Source organism: Manis pentadactyla, chromosome 9 (assembly GCF_030020395.1).
Source record: "Manis pentadactyla isolate mManPen7 chromosome 9, mManPen7.hap1, whole genome shotgun sequence".
Taxonomy (NCBI): Eukaryota; Metazoa; Chordata; class Mammalia; order Pholidota; family Manidae; genus Manis; species Manis pentadactyla.
In genome coordinates this window covers 108510404-108528309 of record NC_080027.1, presented here as the reverse complement: position 1 = coordinate 108528309, position 17906 = coordinate 108510404, and the positions used below count along the sequence as shown (strand labels likewise).

The 17906-nt window shown below is 51.3% G+C and overlaps 1 protein-coding gene across 1 annotated transcript in view; it reads right to left on the bottom strand.

The window, feature by feature from the left end:
* Positions 1 to 9600, bottom strand: part of QSOX1 (quiescin sulfhydryl oxidase 1) — a 35517-nt gene extending 25917 nt beyond the window's left edge. Inside the window, exons 1-2 of the mRNA XM_036905940.2 lie at positions 9269 to 9600; positions 1161 to 1261 (exon numbers count right to left, since the gene is read on the bottom strand). Of these exons, the coding sequence (XP_036761835.2) occupies positions 1161 to 1261; positions 9269 to 9521 (354 nt within the window). The 5' untranslated portion in view covers positions 9522 to 9600. The remainder of the gene's footprint in view (positions 1 to 1160; positions 1262 to 9268) is intronic.
* Positions 9601 to 17906: the final 8306 nt, after the last annotated feature.

The window sequence follows — 17906 nt, the reverse complement described above, 5'->3', positions numbered from 1 at the left end:
CCGGCGCAGCCCGGCCTCCGCTAAACCTGGGGCCTCGGCCCCGACCCTGAGTGGGAGCGGGAGCACAGGAGGCTGTTGCATCGCACCGTGCACACCCTGAACCCAGCAGGGCAGGTCAGATGCAGGTAGAGCTGGGCTTCCTGAAGGGGCCTGGGGTCTTGCTTTCCACATGAATTCTCTTACAGTGATTAGGCCGAGATACAGCTATGGTTCTGCATGGAATGTGAGGCTCCTCAGCTCACAGATGTCTTGTTCTAGGGACATCTTAGTATTTTAGCTTTCCAAGGCATTTCCTGATTATTCCTAGTGGCTAGAGAGGAAACTGCTTCTCAAGATGCCATTCTGGTGGGAGGTGGCTAACGATGGGTGGCTGGAGGGAGAGAGAGAGAGAGATCCAGATTCTCTAACTTGGAAGAAAGCTAGATTACAGCAGGGCCTGAGCCCTGGGGAGGGCATAAAGTACAACTGCACAGCTTTGCTGCTCTGGGTTTTCCAGAAAGCCCTGGAAGTTGCTCCCATGTTAATTAAGCTGTTGATGACCCACTGGTGGGCAGGCTGGCAGGCAAGGCCCCACCTGAAGCTGGGGAGACAGAGCCCTCTTGCGCAGGTGAGGGGCTCTGCCATGGGGCCCCAGCTGCCCAGGGCCTTGGCAAGCTACTTGGGTTCGAGGCACTTGCCCGATGGGCACAAGGCCTGCCGTGCTTTCTGTGGGACCTTAGGCACCCCAGCCCTGATCCTGCCCACGGGTGGGTCAGCGCCTAAACCCTGGTGTTACAGGGCTAAGTGAGACTTCTGTAGCTAGGAAGTCGGGAGGTGGGGAATGCGAGAAAGCCCCTGGTGAGCTGGGAGCTCCAGGTGGTGATCACTTCACAGCTCAAATCCAGCAGCTGAACCCGCCCATCCCAACACTGCGCCCCCACCACCCCAGCCCCTTCCCCTTATAAAGGGCAGAACTTGCCAGATCAATGAACCTCTATCTTTTCTGCCTCCCAATTCACATCCTTTTCTGCCCCTAAAGCTGATGTCTCTTCAAGCAAAGGGACAGGACTTTAGGGGCTGGTTTAAGCAGATCAAGCCCAAAGAGCTCAGGCCAGGGCAGCAGGAACGGCTGCTCCACTGGCACCAGCCCCCCAGGACCACCCTCCCCAGTTGCCACGCACCCTCACAGTCGGGAAGCCAAGGATGTTGAAGTCTCTGCAGACAGCGTTATTGGTCTCATCAGCACAGTCCAGGGCAGCAAGATTCAGCGCCGGCCTCCAGTCTGAACAGACAAAAAAACGTGAGGTGAGTAAGAGGAGCTGGCGTCTGTGCCTGTGTACCCTCCGCCCCCATGCAAGGCCTGCAGCTTCTGCCCCCAGAGCTCTTATGAGGAAGGCCACCCCCTCCTCAGAAAAGGACCTTTGAGATAGGACCCTGCATTCAGCCCCTGCTAGGACACAGGTAAACAGCACAAGCAATGCTGTCTTGTAATGGCATCTGTGCCCCCCATCCCCATTATTCTGGCGGGGAGGGCACAGGGGCTGCAGGGGCTGCAGAAAGCCATGAGGTGAGCCTGGCCCTCCTGGGAGAAAGCCCTGATCTGGCCCCTGCTCCTGCAGCCCTCTCGAGAGGATCAGTTCCAGAAGGCGGAGAGCAGGCTCCAGGTCTGTAATCCCCCAGGGGGCCTTCGGTGACAGGTTCTGTAGCCAGAGCTACTGGCAGTCAGCCCAGCTCAGGTGGGAGGGACACAGGGTGTTGAAGACCGGTGACCCCACCGGAAATGGAGGCAGGAAACCTGGGGAGGGCGGGCAAGGCACCTGGAATCTAGGAACTGCAGGGAAGGAAGCCCTGAGGCCAGAGTCCAGGAGATTAACAGCTCCCAGGACAGCTTCCCGGGCACTGCACTTCCTCCTCCAGCCCCAGGCTGCAAGTCCTCCCTCCGCTGAAACTTACTGGCAGAGAGAATGCTGGCACCCCTCTGGGCCCCTGCCCAGGATCTGGGAAACAGAAAACAAACTCATCTACCAGGCAGGCCTCCTAGCTCCGATCTCAAGTCAGGTGGCCCCTGAGCACCCACTCACGTTCCACACCACAAGACAGCTCCAGCTGAAGGCAAGGTAGACACCGGGGAGGCCAAACAGATGGTGAGGTGCCATGCCATGCAGCAGAGCTCTAACGGAGTCTGGGCACAGGAGACACCAGCCCTGGGGCCCGAGGAAGGGCCTCGGAGGAAAGGCAGAAATTGAGTGGAACACTGACAGTCAGTCAGCTGACAGAGACCTGAGGACTGTGAGGAGGGGGAACGGATAGGCGGCCTGGAGAGGAGGCAGGCAGGGCCAGGCTGAGTGCTTGCCTGGACGGTTCTGGGCTGACTCCCACAGCCCACTGGAGACACCGGCATTTCTGGGCTGAAGTGAAGGAGGACGCCTGCCCGACTGCACGTGTGTCCCCCACAGGGCCCAACGCCTCCCATCTGGAGCAGGGGGTGGGGTGGGGTGGAGTGGAGGCACTTACAGACAGTCCACCCAGCCCCCATTAAGTGCAATACACTAATCACAACATCCCTGAGAATCAGGGCTGTGCCAGGACCTCTTATCTTACCCCAGAGCCTGTTCCTGATGATTCGGCAAAACCAGTATTTCAGAAGGCATCAGTGCCCCCGAGAACACTTTATGCCCAAGGAAGGACTGTTACCCTCACTTCCACGGGACAGTCACAGGAAGAAGCAGCATGCCTCCCAGACAGCCCCCCTCCCCACCCCTCAGAGGAACGGCTCCAAATGGCTCAGAGCAACTAAGCTGGTCCTTATTGGGGTGACACAAGGCAGGGGCCTGGGGCTGTGCGGCAGGCCTACGCAACACTCCGTCTTCCTTTCTTGCTGACAATCTACTCCTGGCATCGAAAGTTCTGGCATCTTAGTGGGCAGGTGGATAGGTGGCGGGGAGGGTGGTGGAAAGTGAATGGAAAGGTTTAGCAGAGACAGATGAGCTACAACCTATCCTGCCGTTTTCCCCACGCCCCCACACCCCCATCTCCCTAAACCCCTTTGGTGGAGCTCTGGACCCCCTGGCACACGAGGGCAGCAGGTAAGCGAAACTAAGTATCTGCAAGCTGGCTTGCATCCTTTGGCTTTAAATCTCACTTACCTGAGCATCCGCACACAGGACGGAGGTAGTCAGGGTCTGCTCTGTGCCAGGCTCAGGATGGCATCTCTCCTGCCCTCCCTGGCACTCTGCTCTCCCTGACCCCTCTCCCCACTGCTGGCAGCACTTGGTGGGAACAGAGTCAGGCGTCTGCCCACACGGATTGCCAGTCACAATAGGGCTGCAAACGCTGTCCACTCGCCCTCTGAGTCTCTTCCTCTCTCATCCCAGGTTCTTTATCACCTTGTCTCTAACCTTCCCTCCTTGACCAGTGGGCTACAGCAGGGTTTCTTAGGCAGCTTGTGTCCAGAGAAATGTCTCATCTCCCTCTCAGCGAGGTCTTAACGGGCTCCACCACGAGTCTATCCAGCCACCAAGAGGTCTGTTCAGTCTGTGGATCTGATTATGTCACTCATTCAATGGTCTCAGTGACCCCCCACTGCCTAAAACCTACAGCCATGAGGCCATTCTTGATCCAGCCCCTGCGACCTACCCACGCAGCCTCCTCTGACCACTTCCCCAAATGCTCCAGGAATGCTGAGGCTTTCTCCTTCCACACTGAGCTCCAGTGCCTCCAGGCCATTCCCACAGCCCTACTCTCACCCTCCCAACAAACTCCTATTTGCCAAGCACAACTCAGTTTAAACACGATTTTTCTCACTGGTCAGAGCTGCTGTGCAAGCCCCAGGCTCAGGGCCCTGCTCATGTTTCTACAACACAGTCCCAAGCCTGTCCATCCCTAAACATATTTTCATTTTCCTTCACTGCCTAGCTTCCTGACTGTCCAGCCCACGAAAGGTGCCCAGTGACTGTTGACTGAATTATACAATCGGCCCTGGCCAGGGACTGGCTCTCTGCAGCTCGCAGCCTCAGTCTATCCTCGGGGCCAGGCAGGGGGAGAGGCTCGTGCCAGCCACCTGGGAATGCAGGAGGGAAGGGCTGCCTACGCGCAGGACTTGGCCCTGGACCACAGGCAGGAGCACCCCAGCCCTCCTTCCTGTGGCTCCTCCCCTCCCCGAGGGAGGCGCAGGGGAGAGTGGAAACAGAGGCCACCCCCTGTGGCCTAGGCTTGCTCCTTCCGATCTGCACCTAGGGTTCAGTCACCTTGCTCAGGGACACCCAGACGAGGGGCCCGGCTGTCCTCAAAAGAGTGAGTCACTTAGATATAAGGGGGAAGAGAGGTAATTTCTTCTTCCACCCATGAGGGACCCTGGCAAAAGGCCACTTGGCAGGGTGACCAAGGACCTCAGGCCTCAACTACTCCACCGCTCTCCTCTCTGAGTACAGGCCACCATCTCTTGGGCCACAGTCAGTGCCCACTGCCCGCTGGGGCACAGAGACTCTGACAGGACAGGGAGGGGCAGTCAGTGAGCACCCATGGCACATTCTGGATGGGCTCACCGTCCCACCAGCATGCGGTGGGGGCACCTGCTTTACAAATGAGGAGGACAACACTGAGAAGCCTGCAAGTTGGCCAAGGGCTACCAGACTCAAGCCCACATTTTTCCCCTCTCCACCAAGGTCAGGATGTTACATTTTTGCTCTTTGCTCCAATCACAGCCTTCCCCGTGAGAGAGTGGATGGTAAAAACGGTTTTGTCTTCTAGTTACTACTATACTCTGTAACTCGAGCAGTCAGTCAGTATCACAGACTTGGCTCTTACTCTGATGATGATGATATCACATGTACAGAGAGTTGATTGTGCCCTTAGTTTATCTAGTTTAATGCTTGCAACTATCTTATGAGGAAAGTAAGAAGGTATTTATCTCTAGACCTGCTTTCCTCAACTGCAAAACAGATTAGATAACTGCGCCCAGGGCACACAGCTAATCAGTGGAGGATCTGGGACATGAACCCAGGGCCTAAGCCTGTTGCTGGCCTCAGGAGGGCCAAGGCAGAACAGAGAGCTGCTCCTTTGGCTTCCCAGCCAGGAAACTCAGGGAGGGTGGAGCGCGGTGTCAGCAGTGGGACAAGAGGAATGGCAGCACCTGGGGGGTTGCAGCCCTTGCTCCTGGGCAGCCTTTGGCTCCTTGCCTCCATGCCTTGATCCTCTGGACCTCAGGGAAATGGTACTGGTGCCCCTGGGGGAGTGGAAGGGGAGACTGGAGCCAGTCAGGTGCTGGGCAAGTCCTGGCCGAGGAATGTTTCTCAGGAATATCAGTGTCAGTACCTTGATGAGCCATGATGACATAAAAGGATCTGGTTTGACATTATAATCACCGTGGACCTGACAACTCATCATTTTAGTAACAGTACAAGGAATAGAGGACCTTTTCTGAGTGCTCCTTTGGTAAAGTAAAGCTGCATTTAGATAAAGTGCATTCCTGTCAAAGAGGAATAGAAGTGGGCAGGAGAGGCTTTTTAAGGTGTCAGGTGACAAATACTGAGACCTGCAGACCAACACCAAAAAGGTCAGGAGTATGAATCCAGCCCTACTCTTAGGGAGAAAAAAAAAGTCTCCTGGTGCAATTACTATGCTGGCAAAGTAATTTCTATATTGATTATAGAGTAAATGAGTAAATGGAGAAGTAAGTCAAGCCAGGACAGCTGTGGGCTTTGGGGCATTGGGTGAGGGGACACCCTGTGGTGCGGGGTGATGGGCTCCTTATGGAGTCACAGGCAGCTTCCCTGCCCCCACTCACGAGTCCAGGAAGGGGCACTGGACCTGGAGTCACAAGCCTTGCTTATAGCTGTATCTGGCCACACAAAGCACCCTGAGCTCCACCTGTCTGCTCTTGGGGCCTCGGTTTCCTCATGGGTCCAATGGGGCCAGGATGGACGGTCTCTCATCCTTTCTAGCTCTAACGACCATTCAGTAGCTGGGGTACTCCTGAAACCGGGAGTCAGCCAGTGCTATGCCATCACCACTCCATCCCTTCCTGCTTGTTGCAGGCTTCTAGGCAATGAGGTCATGGGATGGACAGCATGCCTTCCCTCGCCCTCACCCCTGGCTGACACCTCAGGTCTGAGTCAAGAAGAGCCACAGCACTAGCAGGAAACTCGGCCGCTCACATTCTCATCTGGAATCCCAAGAGGCCCATGCCACTGGCCTGCGTGAGTACACCGAGCCAGGCTCTGTGTTAAGCCTCCCAGGGGCACAAGCAGGACAGGTGGTTGGCCTACAGCTTGGAAAGGAAAGCAAAGCAAATCAACATTGCTCACTGTCACTCAAACATCCAGGTCCGTGCCTTGCAGCTCTCATCCCCACGGGTCTGCACAGGCTCTTTACCTGCCTGGAGGACCTGCCTTGTACACCCACCTCTCTACTAACTGCCCAGGCTCTAGAGAGTTAGAAACCTTCAGCATCTGTGTCATCTTGGGCAAGTTACTTATCCATTACAAAAACAAAACAAAACAATATTGCTCAGGTTATTTTCTCATAGACATTATATGTAACAGTGGTCTATGAAGGCCCTTAGCAAAGTGCCTGGCATAAGACAAGTGTGTAATAAATAACTGCTTGAATGAAGGCCTTTGGGGACCAGATTAGCCCTCTGTGACTTTCCCCTTCCTGAATTCCTACAATAAATGGCTGATCCATTTCCTTGGCCCTTTCTGAACACAGCTTCTTACTGTTGCCAGTTTTCCTGCTGCGTGTAGCTCATTTCCCTCAACTGCAATGTAAACAATGATTTGCACACAGAGGTCACTCAACAAATATTTGCTGATTGATTAACCAGTGAGAAGCAAAGAAGGCTTGAAATGAACACCATAGAATAGTGCTCTAGCTGCTCTAGAATAGAAAGGGGTAAGCCAGATACTTAGGAACTAGTGCTGTGCCCCATGGCAACAATGTCCCAGAGAACCAAGCCCACAAGTCCCTGAAGAAAGGAGCCCTAGCCAGTCAGATTAAATGCTGGGAGTCGGCTGGGCAGAGCTGGAAAATCCATCTCTCCCCCATGCTCTTCTATACATTTGCAGCTCTAACCCAAGATACTATCTGTAGAGCACAGGGGCCACACTCCCACAGGCCCAGGGTAGTGTGAGGGCAGCACCCTGCTGGCCCATAACCAAACTTTCTCAAAAGACCTCAGAGTACAGAGATGATATGAGAGAAATGTTGGCTTCTCAGCAGGGCCTCACAGGTAAGACCCCCTTGGACTGGAGTGGGGGCATTCTTAATCATTGCAAGCTGATACCAGATTTGGCCAGTGCCCTCTGCCCAATATGATCTTGCTTAGGGAGCGGACTCAACCCCAGGGCTCACGGGATACCTCCAGTTTCCACCTAAATCTCCCACCTCCCATTGACTGTTTCATCTCCACAGGCTCGATGCTTCCATTTTCCATTCAGAGGTTTAAGTTTTGATTTGCTTTTTGTAAAGGAAAGACTCCTTTCGGAGGGGACAACCCTCATCCACTAGGCTGGGTCAGTCACTGGCTATGCAATTCGTTGGAAAACTCTGGGTTGCAAGAGGCCAAACACATGAGTCAGCTGGAAGCTAATCCCTCCCCTTAGCACTGTCAAGATGTAAGAATCTCCTATATTGAGTCCATCTATGACCATTAAAGACCTCTTATAGCCTCAAAGTGGAAAGTGATCTAAGGCTTTTTAGGATGCTCAAGCCCACAGTGTCACGTGAACACCTAATGTCGTCTTCAGTGTTCCAATTCCAAGTTCAACATTCTTCCTACTGCTCTGACCAGCTGTGTTGACATCACTGAAGCAGTGTGAAGAGCTGCTGAGAAATGGCACATTCAGGTGATGGGACCACAGAAGTATGCAGACAAATGTCTACGTGTAAACTGGAAGTAAAATGGTTTATCAGTTCTGTTTAAAAATAACTTCCCAGGACCACGTGGCTAGCAGATGCGTACATCTTTCCGTTTTGCCACTTCAATAACCACTGTGCAAGCTGCTCAAGGGAAGAGGTAGTCTGAATTTGAAAACCAACATCTACAAAGGCACTATTATATCACAGACAGTTGAGTTTATAAGAAATACTAACACACAGCAGAGAAACAATGGTTCCAGTTCTCTTCTCTCCACAAAGAGGCCTGTTCCCTAAGATGCCCACACTCCTAATTCAGTGACCCTCTCAGGTCAGGAGCCCTCTTAGGGCCCTGGCACCACAATCAGGAAGTAGCTCCATTCAGGGGCAGCAAATCACTACCACCAAGTCACTCCTGCCCCTCTACCTGTTGTCTGTCTGGTTAGGCAGATGTGGGACACCACAGAGATCTTTAACTTGTGGAAAGGAAATTCAAACATGTCAGGTACTTAGGCAGTTGACATGTAGTAAGCACTCAGTAAATATTAATCGCTATTATTACCATATTTCCTCAGCTCTCTTGAGTTTTCAAAAACTTAACATTTTAATAGAGTATATATTTAAATCTATACATTTAATGGTCATCTTATCCCTCTACCTCTCAGGCTGTTAATAAATGAATGATGTGTCTTACAATTGATGGACTCTTGGAATCAAGGAAATATGAGATTACAAGTCAGAGCAGCAAATGCAAACAAGGGCCAGACACACACCAAGAGGCTGCCCTTCAGTCAGGCCCATCGGATCATGGGGTTAAAAGAGAAGGGGCTGAGAGAGCGCATGGACACCACGGGGAGAGGCCTGGGCCTGAGATGGGAAAACCGCCGCAAAGGTAAAGCCGAGAAAGTCTGCAGCAGCTGGGTCAGCTGGCCAAGGGGGTGGGGGGCGGCAGAGGGAGGGCTCCTCTTCGCCCCAGCCCGGATCCCGCAGCCCTGGGGCCCTAGGCCGAAGGCGACACGGCTTCCTGGGTGAACGGAAAGGAACTGTCACAGGCTGGGCTAGAGGAAGCCGTAAGGTGTCAGGCGATCAAGAGGAGGAACAAAGGAGACCCCAGGGACAGCGGCAGGACAGGGGAAGCCCAGCACGTCCTGTTGGGGTGGGGGTGGAGGGGCAAGTCGCGGGGTGGGGTGAGAAGCTCGGGACAGCGGCCAAGGGGAAAAGACTGCGAGGGGCTGGAGCCAAAAATGTAGTTGAGGGATGTGAAACAGGAGGCAGGGTGGGGGGGGGTAAGCGGACGGGGCAGAGAGGAAGAGGTGGGCCGAGCTGGTGGGCAGGGGGGGCGGGCGCGCCGTGCGGGGCCCGCCGCCGGGCAGGCCCGGGTGGAGCGAGGGGCTGCGAAGCGGGGAGTGGGAACCCCCCGCCTACCGCTCCTCACCTTTGACGTCGTTGGCCAGCGCCTTCCAGGTCGGGGCGAAGGCGATGCAGTGTCCGCACCAGGACGCGAAGAACTCCACGGCCCAGGCGCTGGGGGAGTTCAGCACGGTGCCGCGCACGGAGTCCGCCTGCAGCAGCGTCAGCGGGTCGGAGGGCGAGTAGAGCCCGGCGCGCGGGGCCGCGCCGGCGCCGGCCACCGCCAAGAGCAACAGCAGCGCGGGCGGCGGCCCCGAGCGGCGGCCGCACCTCCCCATCCTCGGCGGCTGCGCCACCGCTGCGCCCAAGTTTCAGACGAGTTGGTGCCGGGAGGCTCGGCCCGGGAGTAGGCTCGGTCCGGGGGAGGATCCCCGGGACTCGCCCATCGCGCCGCTGCCCGCCCCTTCCCCGCCCCACCGCGGGGCGGGGCCGGAGCCGAACGCCGAGCCGGCCCGGGCGGCGAGCGCCCCCTGCGCGGTGAGCCGGGGCCTCGGAGCTGCGCTAGGCAGGCTGCGGCTTCCTGGCCCAGCGAGAGGGGCGCGGCCCAGGCCTGGAGTCCCTACCCCCAAATAACAGAGTGGGGCTTCCGCGGCTCAGCGGCCCGAGCTCCGGTCGCTGCTGGGCCTGTAGCCAACGGAAAAGGAGTCCATTGATTGGATAGACTGGACTGCTTTAGGCTGTTCGAAGAAAGATCTGGGAATTCCATCAAACAATAAGACGTTCTGAATTAGAAGCTGGTGGGAGAGAAGAGGGTTGGGTAGAACAGTCTCTGAGTCTGTTACCACGACACCACAGGGGTGAGATGTGCCCACACCCCCTGGGGCCTGTGACCAACTAAGGGCCTCCTAATTATAGACGAGAAGCCCTCTGCGCACCATAGGCTGAGCTGTGTTGGAGCAGCCCCTTTGGGGTATTAGGCTTTCCTCAAGCGCACGCATCTGGCCCATTCTCGTAAGGTGGTTAGGAGACCCAATTCCTCCAGCTGTGGCTCCCAGCAGCCCACGTACCCCCAACTCCCTCTCCAGCCTACTAGAAGCAGTCTATACTGAAAGGCCTCTCTCACAGGTGACCAGGTGATCTTGTGGTCACGTGTACTAAGGTGTTAATGGGCCGTTCTTCCTGGTTACGTTTTGTAGCCCGGCTGCTGAGTGTTATTTTAAGGGGAGAAGACTCTCCTTAGAGGGCTGTCACAGATGATCTTTTTGTTTGCTGGGCTGGCCCACCGCACCTGTAAGCCTGAGACCAGACTCCTTACTCATTCAACATTTACTGAGTGGTGTCTTCTCGCCAGGCACTGCTCTGGGTACTGAGAGTAAGGCAGACAACAAACCAAGATTCTCACATTCTAGTGGGGATCGTGATGACGAGGTGATACACAAGTAAATGTAGATCTGATTATGACAAATGTTGTGAGGAAACATGCAATAGAGTAAGAATAGAGTGACAGAGGAAGTAATTTTTATTTAGACAGGGTGGTTGGGAGTACGCCCACCCTGAAGACTTGTAGGGCCAGTCAATAGTAAAATGGAGACCCACATATCATACGTCTACATATTTAAAAATCATAAACCAAGTTAAACTGTCATGTAAAATTCCTATCCTTTCATCTTGGCAAGTATACTTTAATACTCTGGAAGGCCAAATTTAAGTTTAAAATTCTTGGCCTCCCCCAAGATGTGCACTGGAATGGGGTGTCTTAGGCCGAGACTGGTCCCTGCCCCTTGGCCTTCTTACTCTTACTCTGTACTTCAAGGGGCCTGTGCCCACACCTATAGTATCCCTTCTGCACATATGAACTCTGCCCACACCACCTGCAAATGGCCACCCTTGGCTCCTCAAGAGGACAGACCTCGGGAAAAGGCCAATGCAGTCCCTAGAAGAAGCTGGCCTGGTGCTACTGGGACAGGGAGTTCTAGGGCCTCAGGTACCCACAGTGTGACCTAAGGGGTGAAGAGCAGGAGTTTGGGGTGAGCACAGCCCCTTGGCCCAGATGAGTTTCTTGCTCTGTGGAAAGGGGCATGGCTGGAAGAGGGCCAGGGAGCTCAAAACCGAAGGCAGGGGCTTCTCTTGCCCTGGTCGTAAGGCAGTTCTACCGAGGTCACATGTGAGTCGAATGAGTGGGGGGGGAGCCTGTGGCAATCTGGGCTAAGAGTATTCCAGGCAGAGGTCTGGAGGCTGAGACTTTTGCTCCCTTTGTATGTTCATATTCTCTGTGCCCAAAGTCTTGAACTGCACAAAAAAGTTAAATGTCAGTACCTCCTCCACTTCCCCAGCCACGTCCAGTTGCCGGGCACTCCTCCCTGGGCGTAGCTTCTGCTGCCCCTGCCTTCCCTCCTGGCAGCCGCTAGGACCAGGCCTGGCTGGGGGGTCACTGGGATGGAATCTCAGTAACCTTAGATTCTAGGAGTTGGCAAGCACTCCGGTGGCCTGGTCAGGTGCCAGTAAAAGTCAAGTGCCTTCAAATATCACTAGTGTTAAACAGTGTCGTACTTATCTTCCCCAGGGGCCTGGAAATTAAGGAGGCAGTGTCTACTGAACCCGCTGAGCACATGGGAAAGACACCCCAGATGAGTTCACAAAGATTTCCTCGTTCACTCTCTGTCAGCGCATCAGATATGGAAAAAAATACTAATGGCTTGAACAGAGCAGAGAAAGTTTCTTGGCAATGGGGCCAAAGAAATTAGGGCTGAGAGTTATACAATCGGGGGCGTCAGTCTCTCAGAATAGGGATTTTTCAACTTTTTAAAGTCTTGAAAGCCTTTGTTCAAACAGTCTTGAAGCCTGAACAGATAAAAGCAAGTTGAAGGGTGTTGCCTCGAGCAATACCCATTTTCTGTTGTCTTCGGGGCTCCTTGTGAACTGCACTTCTCCCTAGTCCACCGCTTGAAAACCACTGGTCTAGAACTGAGGGCAGAAAGTATAAGTATCACAACCTGCCCCGCTTCCCCGTCCAGAATTATCCTGGGATGAAAAGGTAGCAGAGAAGAAATCTATTCAAGAATGGGGTGTGGAGGGGAAAAAGGTCCTGAGGAAAGTATTGAAAGTGGGGGGACTTAGGAATTCCTACCCAGGGCCCCTGTTCCCCTTCCTACATACAGGCTCTAGGAAAGTGAGCCACGACGAATCAGATGAGAGAATAATAGTGTTAGCTAATACTTCGCACCTGCTGATCTAAGCACTTAGAGATGTTACTCACACCAACTCTGAGGTTGACAGGATTATTACCCCATTCATTCAGATGAGAAGACCGAGGTAGAAGGGGCCCTGCTGACTTTCCCACTTGTGAATCATTCATGTTATGTGTGAATAAAAGAGAGGGAATCCGGGAGTTTGTCAACCAAAAACGAGATAGATGAGCAGAGGTATGCAGCTTATACACAAATACAGATAATTATGGTGAGCCACAGAATAGTGTTTGGTAAAATATGTCATCCGGTAAGAGCATTAGATGACTTTCCACTTACTCATTTGCGCTGAGGGTCAGAGAGGGTGCTTGTGGCTGGATGGCAAGTGCCCAGGAGCAGAGGAGGGATCTTTGCTCTGACCCTTCACAACTCGCCTCTTGGGCTTCCAGATGAAACTTTCCATAGCTGAGCTTGGTTAGAACAGTTCGGAGAGTTGGAGGAGCGGTAGTAAGAGCCTGTATCAGTAGGTACACAGAAAAGGGAAGGCACGTTCAAAGGGTTTGCTGAAGGCGGGTAGTGGAATGACTGTTTACAGAGAGATGAGGTCCCTAGTGACTGACAATAGAAGCAGTCCTTTTAGGGAAGGAACTCTGGTGAAAACTGGTGGGAGCTGGAATCAAGGCAGAGGAGCCACCCAGCTGGAGCTGGAGCGGCAAAATGCCACCACAGCCAGGAGCCCAGGGAAGCAGGGACGCATCGGAAAGTCTCACTTCCACCTCATTCCCCACCAGCCCTCTGATGTCTTGGCAGTGCCTGCCATTGGCCAAACTCAATCAAAGCCAGAGGCTGGGGGTGCCCTGATGATAGTCCACAGAGGTCAGCTTCCAAGACACAAGGCAGTTGGGGAGGGTGGAGAGAGGAGAATACTCTACCTGGTACAGGGCCCCTCAACTTCAACTCTTCACAGCCTTAGAAATGAGGATGGAAAACACAAAACCCCCTGCTGGTCGTTCTGTGAGTCTCCTGGGTGGGCGCGGGGGGGTGGCCAGAAGTCCACCTGACCCCTGGAGAGAGAGAGCCTGGGGGGAGGGCTGCTAAGCAGTTCCTTCCCAGCTCCTCTCGATTTCCTGTTCACACTTAGTCTCTTGCCTTGTTCTTTATCTGTAGAGGAGACCGAGGCCCAGAAAAGTGAGGAGACTTGCTCAAGGCCTCACAGCAGGGTAATGGCAGAGTCCACTTGTCAGGCTTACTAACACAGCTGTACATATTGAGGGGTCCTCTGTGGAACGGGTGTTTCAGGCAGATCCCCAGGTTCAGCTAGAGCTTCCCCAGTAGGCCCAGGTCACCTGATGGCAATTCAAAGGGAATAGGTTCCCCTCACCTCTTTTGCTGCACACACCCTCACACACGCAAGGACAGCTAATTATTTAGAGTGGAATGAAGAGAGGCAGTTATGAACTCAAGGCCTGTTGTCTGGGCTCCCTGGCCAATATCAGGAGTGAAGGCTTTGGGGAACCTGGAAGTCATCCAATGAGGCCTAAAGTCAAAAGCAAGAAGGCCGCCCTCCTGATTTGCTGGGGGAGGGAACCCAGTTTTCCCCATAGAAGGCCTCTGGGGTCCTTGCCAACGCAGTGATTTTGTGAGGTACATTTGGGATCACTTTAGGTTTCTGGACTGGATAGCCTAATTTACAATATTTCCTTCCATGACTTGAGGGTATACACCACAGTTCTTGTGTAACAGATACATTTGCATAACTATAAAATATTACACGATTCCTGTGAAAGGACCAACTTTATGAAAACTTTCTGGCATAACAAGGCTCTTGTTATTTGCCTGGAGACAAGACACATAGGATGATGTCCGTACATGTGTCAGAAGCTGTACTATGCACGTGTGTGCAAGAGGGCAGTCAGTTGAAGTTAGGATGAGGTCACCCTCCCCCACCACCAAAGCCACAGTTCTGGAACTGTCTTGGAAGGTGCCAGGGTGCAGTAAATGAGCACTTGGTCTTTGGAGTTAGGATGCTTGGGGGTTGATCCTGTGATGGTTGTATTTTGAGCAGCTGTGGTGTGGCCAGTCCTCAAACTAGTCTAGTTTCACCAGTCCAAGGTGAAAAGTTTCCTATTTTGAAATTATATATTTCTTATTTCTTAAGTGTTTATTTTAAAAATGAAATACCGGATGAATAGACAGAGCGCAGAAAATTGTTAGGGCAGTGAAACTATGGTATATGATACTATAATGATGGATACATATTATATATTTGTTAAAACCTATACAACATACACTCTGCCGAGTGAACCCTAACATGAACTCTGGACTTTGGGTGATAATGATGGTGGCATAGGTTCAGAGATTGTAACAAGTGTGCCGTTCTGGAGTAGGCTGTTGACGGTGAGGGAGGCATGTGTGGGGACAGGAGGTATTTGAGAATTCTCTGTATTCTCTGCTCAATTTTGCTGTGGACCTAAAACTGCTCTAAAACACAGTCTATTTTTTTTTAATGCAATGATGATAGAGCATGAGTAACTTAAAAAATTCTCTTTAATGGAAAAAAATTAAAAGTTGGCCTTCTGTTTGGTTCCTGAAATAGGTTGGAAATCTTGCTGACCCATAAAAACCACAAAAAGAGTTTGTGATTGACATGTTGAATGTTGTAAAGGTAAGGCCACACTTGGGAGTAGAGGCTGGGTCTTGACATCAAAGTGAGGGCACTTCCAGGGCCTATGACCCACCTGCAGAAAGACATTCTCCCCAGTGTGGCACACAGAGCTGGGAGATAGAAAGCCCTGCATGAACTGTACAGAGGCGTTATGGCAGCCTACTTTCTCTACATTAATGGTAGAGAAAGATGTCCAGGATACATTTACTGAAAAGGGCGAGTGACAGGGACAATATGTGCAATATCATCACACTTCTGTAAATATTTCAAAGATATGCATGCTTATATGTGCACTATTCTTAAATAAATGCACTTCTAAATTTATTTTTAAAAACCTCTGGTTAACTTACCAGCATTGTCTTTGTGTGGAAGGCTGCAGTGGGGAGGAAATGTTTAATTTTATGACCTTGTTTTCTTTGAAAACAATGTGCAGCAGCGAGTACAGCCGTAATCACTCATTCTGGAAGTATGAGTGCTTACTGTGGGCCAAGCGTGCAAAGTGAAAGAGTCTGGCAGGGAGGATGTGTCAATGACCGGTAGCCCTGTGTCCACTCCAGTAAGGAGCAAGCGCAGAAACAAATAGAGATTAAACTCTTCTGCTTTCTTACAGATAGAGTTCATTGGAGAATGTGGCTTTAATGTGTTCCCACAAAGTGTCCTTCCTGTTTCACCCTGGAATTAAACAATTTCCCACAGGGACTGAGTTACCTGGTACGTTGCCTGAACTGATGAGAAATCCTCAGAAGTCACCCTCCCGAAGGCTGGCAGATCTCAGGGAAAGAGAATCTGGCAGGGGCTGAACTGCACTGTCAAACTCCTTTTCCCCATCTTACCAGTGAGGTCACTTGTCCACCCTCTCGGTGAGTTGAGTGGGGGCCAGGGGGGAGCTGGAAGTGTGTGGCTTGCCCTCTGCGGGGATGGGTGGAGTGCACTTCCACAGGTCAGCCCTGAGTGTGCTGCATGTTTTATCTCACCTGGTTTCCAGAACAACCTATAATATGGTGATCTCCATTTTACAGACATGGCCATTGAGGCCCAGAGAGCTAAATAATTTGCCGAAGATCACACAGTCATTCAGAGGGCAGAATGAGATTTCAGCCCCAGATTTCTGTATCTCCAAAGCTCATGCTTAACCCCAGATCTGCTCCGCCCTCCCAGAAGGCCTGGAGGGAGCTCCTGAGTGGTGGGCTTAAGACCACGCCCTCCAAATTCAGGAATGCTGGTCAAAATGGCTAAAGTGCACATTCTTTGACTATGTACTTCTATGTCTTTAAATAAATCTTACAGCTATACTTGTGCACATGTCTAAAGGCCTATCTCTTAGGAAGGGTCACTGGGAAAGTCACTCTCCGTCCCCTATTTGGGGTAAATCACAGGGCACTGCCCTCAGTGACTTACAAACCATTCTGAGGATGTCCTATGTCCAAATAAACAGTGCACATATTAAAACTGGAAATCTAGTTGTCTAAGGTCTAGCTGAGAGTATGGGGCCAGTTCTAGCTGTCAGGATTGCTTTTCTCTTTGTCATACAGCCATTAAAAACAGTGAGATGAACTTACATTAATGATAAAGATGTCCAGGATACATTTACTGAAAAGGGCTAGTGGCAGGAACAATATGTTTAACATCATCACATTTTTGTAAATATTTCAAAGATATACATGCTTATATATGCATTATTCTTAAATAAATGCACTTTTAAATTTATTTTTAAAAACCTCTGCTTAACTTACCAGTATTGTCTTTGCTTGGGAGGCTGCAGTGCAGAGAAAATGTTTAATTTTATGACCCTGTTTTCTTTGAAAAAAATGTTTAGGCTCATGTATTACCTTTTGAAAATAAACTTTACTGAGGTATAATTGACATACAATAAAATTCACACATTTTACATGTGCATTTCATTGTGTCCTGAGAAATACATGTGTGTACATAACCAACAGTGTAATCAAAATAGAAAACACTTCAATCTCCCCACGGCTTTCCCTTGTGTACTTGGAAGCCCCTAACCTCAACCCCCAGCCTCAGGTCACCACTGGTCAGCTTTCTGTCACTATAGGATAGTTTTGCCTGTTCTAGAACTTCACATAAATGGAATCACACAGCAGGTACTTTTTTGTATCTAGCTGGTTTTGCTTGTCATGTTTTTGAGATTGATTTTTCTTGTTGCAATTCCTCAAAAAGTTAAACATAGTTACTCCGTTCATCAGTTGGTGGGCATTTTTTGGGTTATTGCCACTTTTTTGGCTATTGTGAATAATGCTGCTGCGAACACTCACGTACACTTTCTGAGTGTGTGCACATATGTTTCAGTTCTCCTCGGAACACTCCTAGGAATGGAATTGCTCGGTCAGATGGCAGCTCTGTGTTTAATTTTTTGAGGAATTGAGATAGTAATTCTTTCCTTTTCATTGCATAGTATTTCATTCTATGAATACAGCACAATTTCTATGAATACAGTACAATCCATGCTATTGGACACCTGGGGTGTTTCCACTTCGGGGTTATTATAAATAAAGAAGTTGGGATTTTTCTTGTACAGATCTTTTTGTATGCACATATGTTTTTATTTCTTTTGCCAAAATGTCTAATACCAGGTCCACCTGGAGTACTCAGCCTCTATACCCAAGAGACCTCTACGTTAGGAGTGAAATTCCTAGGTCATAGGGCTGGTATATATTTAGTGTTAGAAGAAGTTCCCAGACCATTTCTCTAATTGATTGTGCCATTTAATATTCCCACCAACATTGTATGAGAGTTCAGGGTGTACACATCCTTGCCAATATTTGGTGATATCAGTCTTTTTTTAATGTTAGCCATGCTGGCAGGTGTGTAGTAGCATCTCATTTGGGTTTTAATTTGCATTGCCCTGTTAA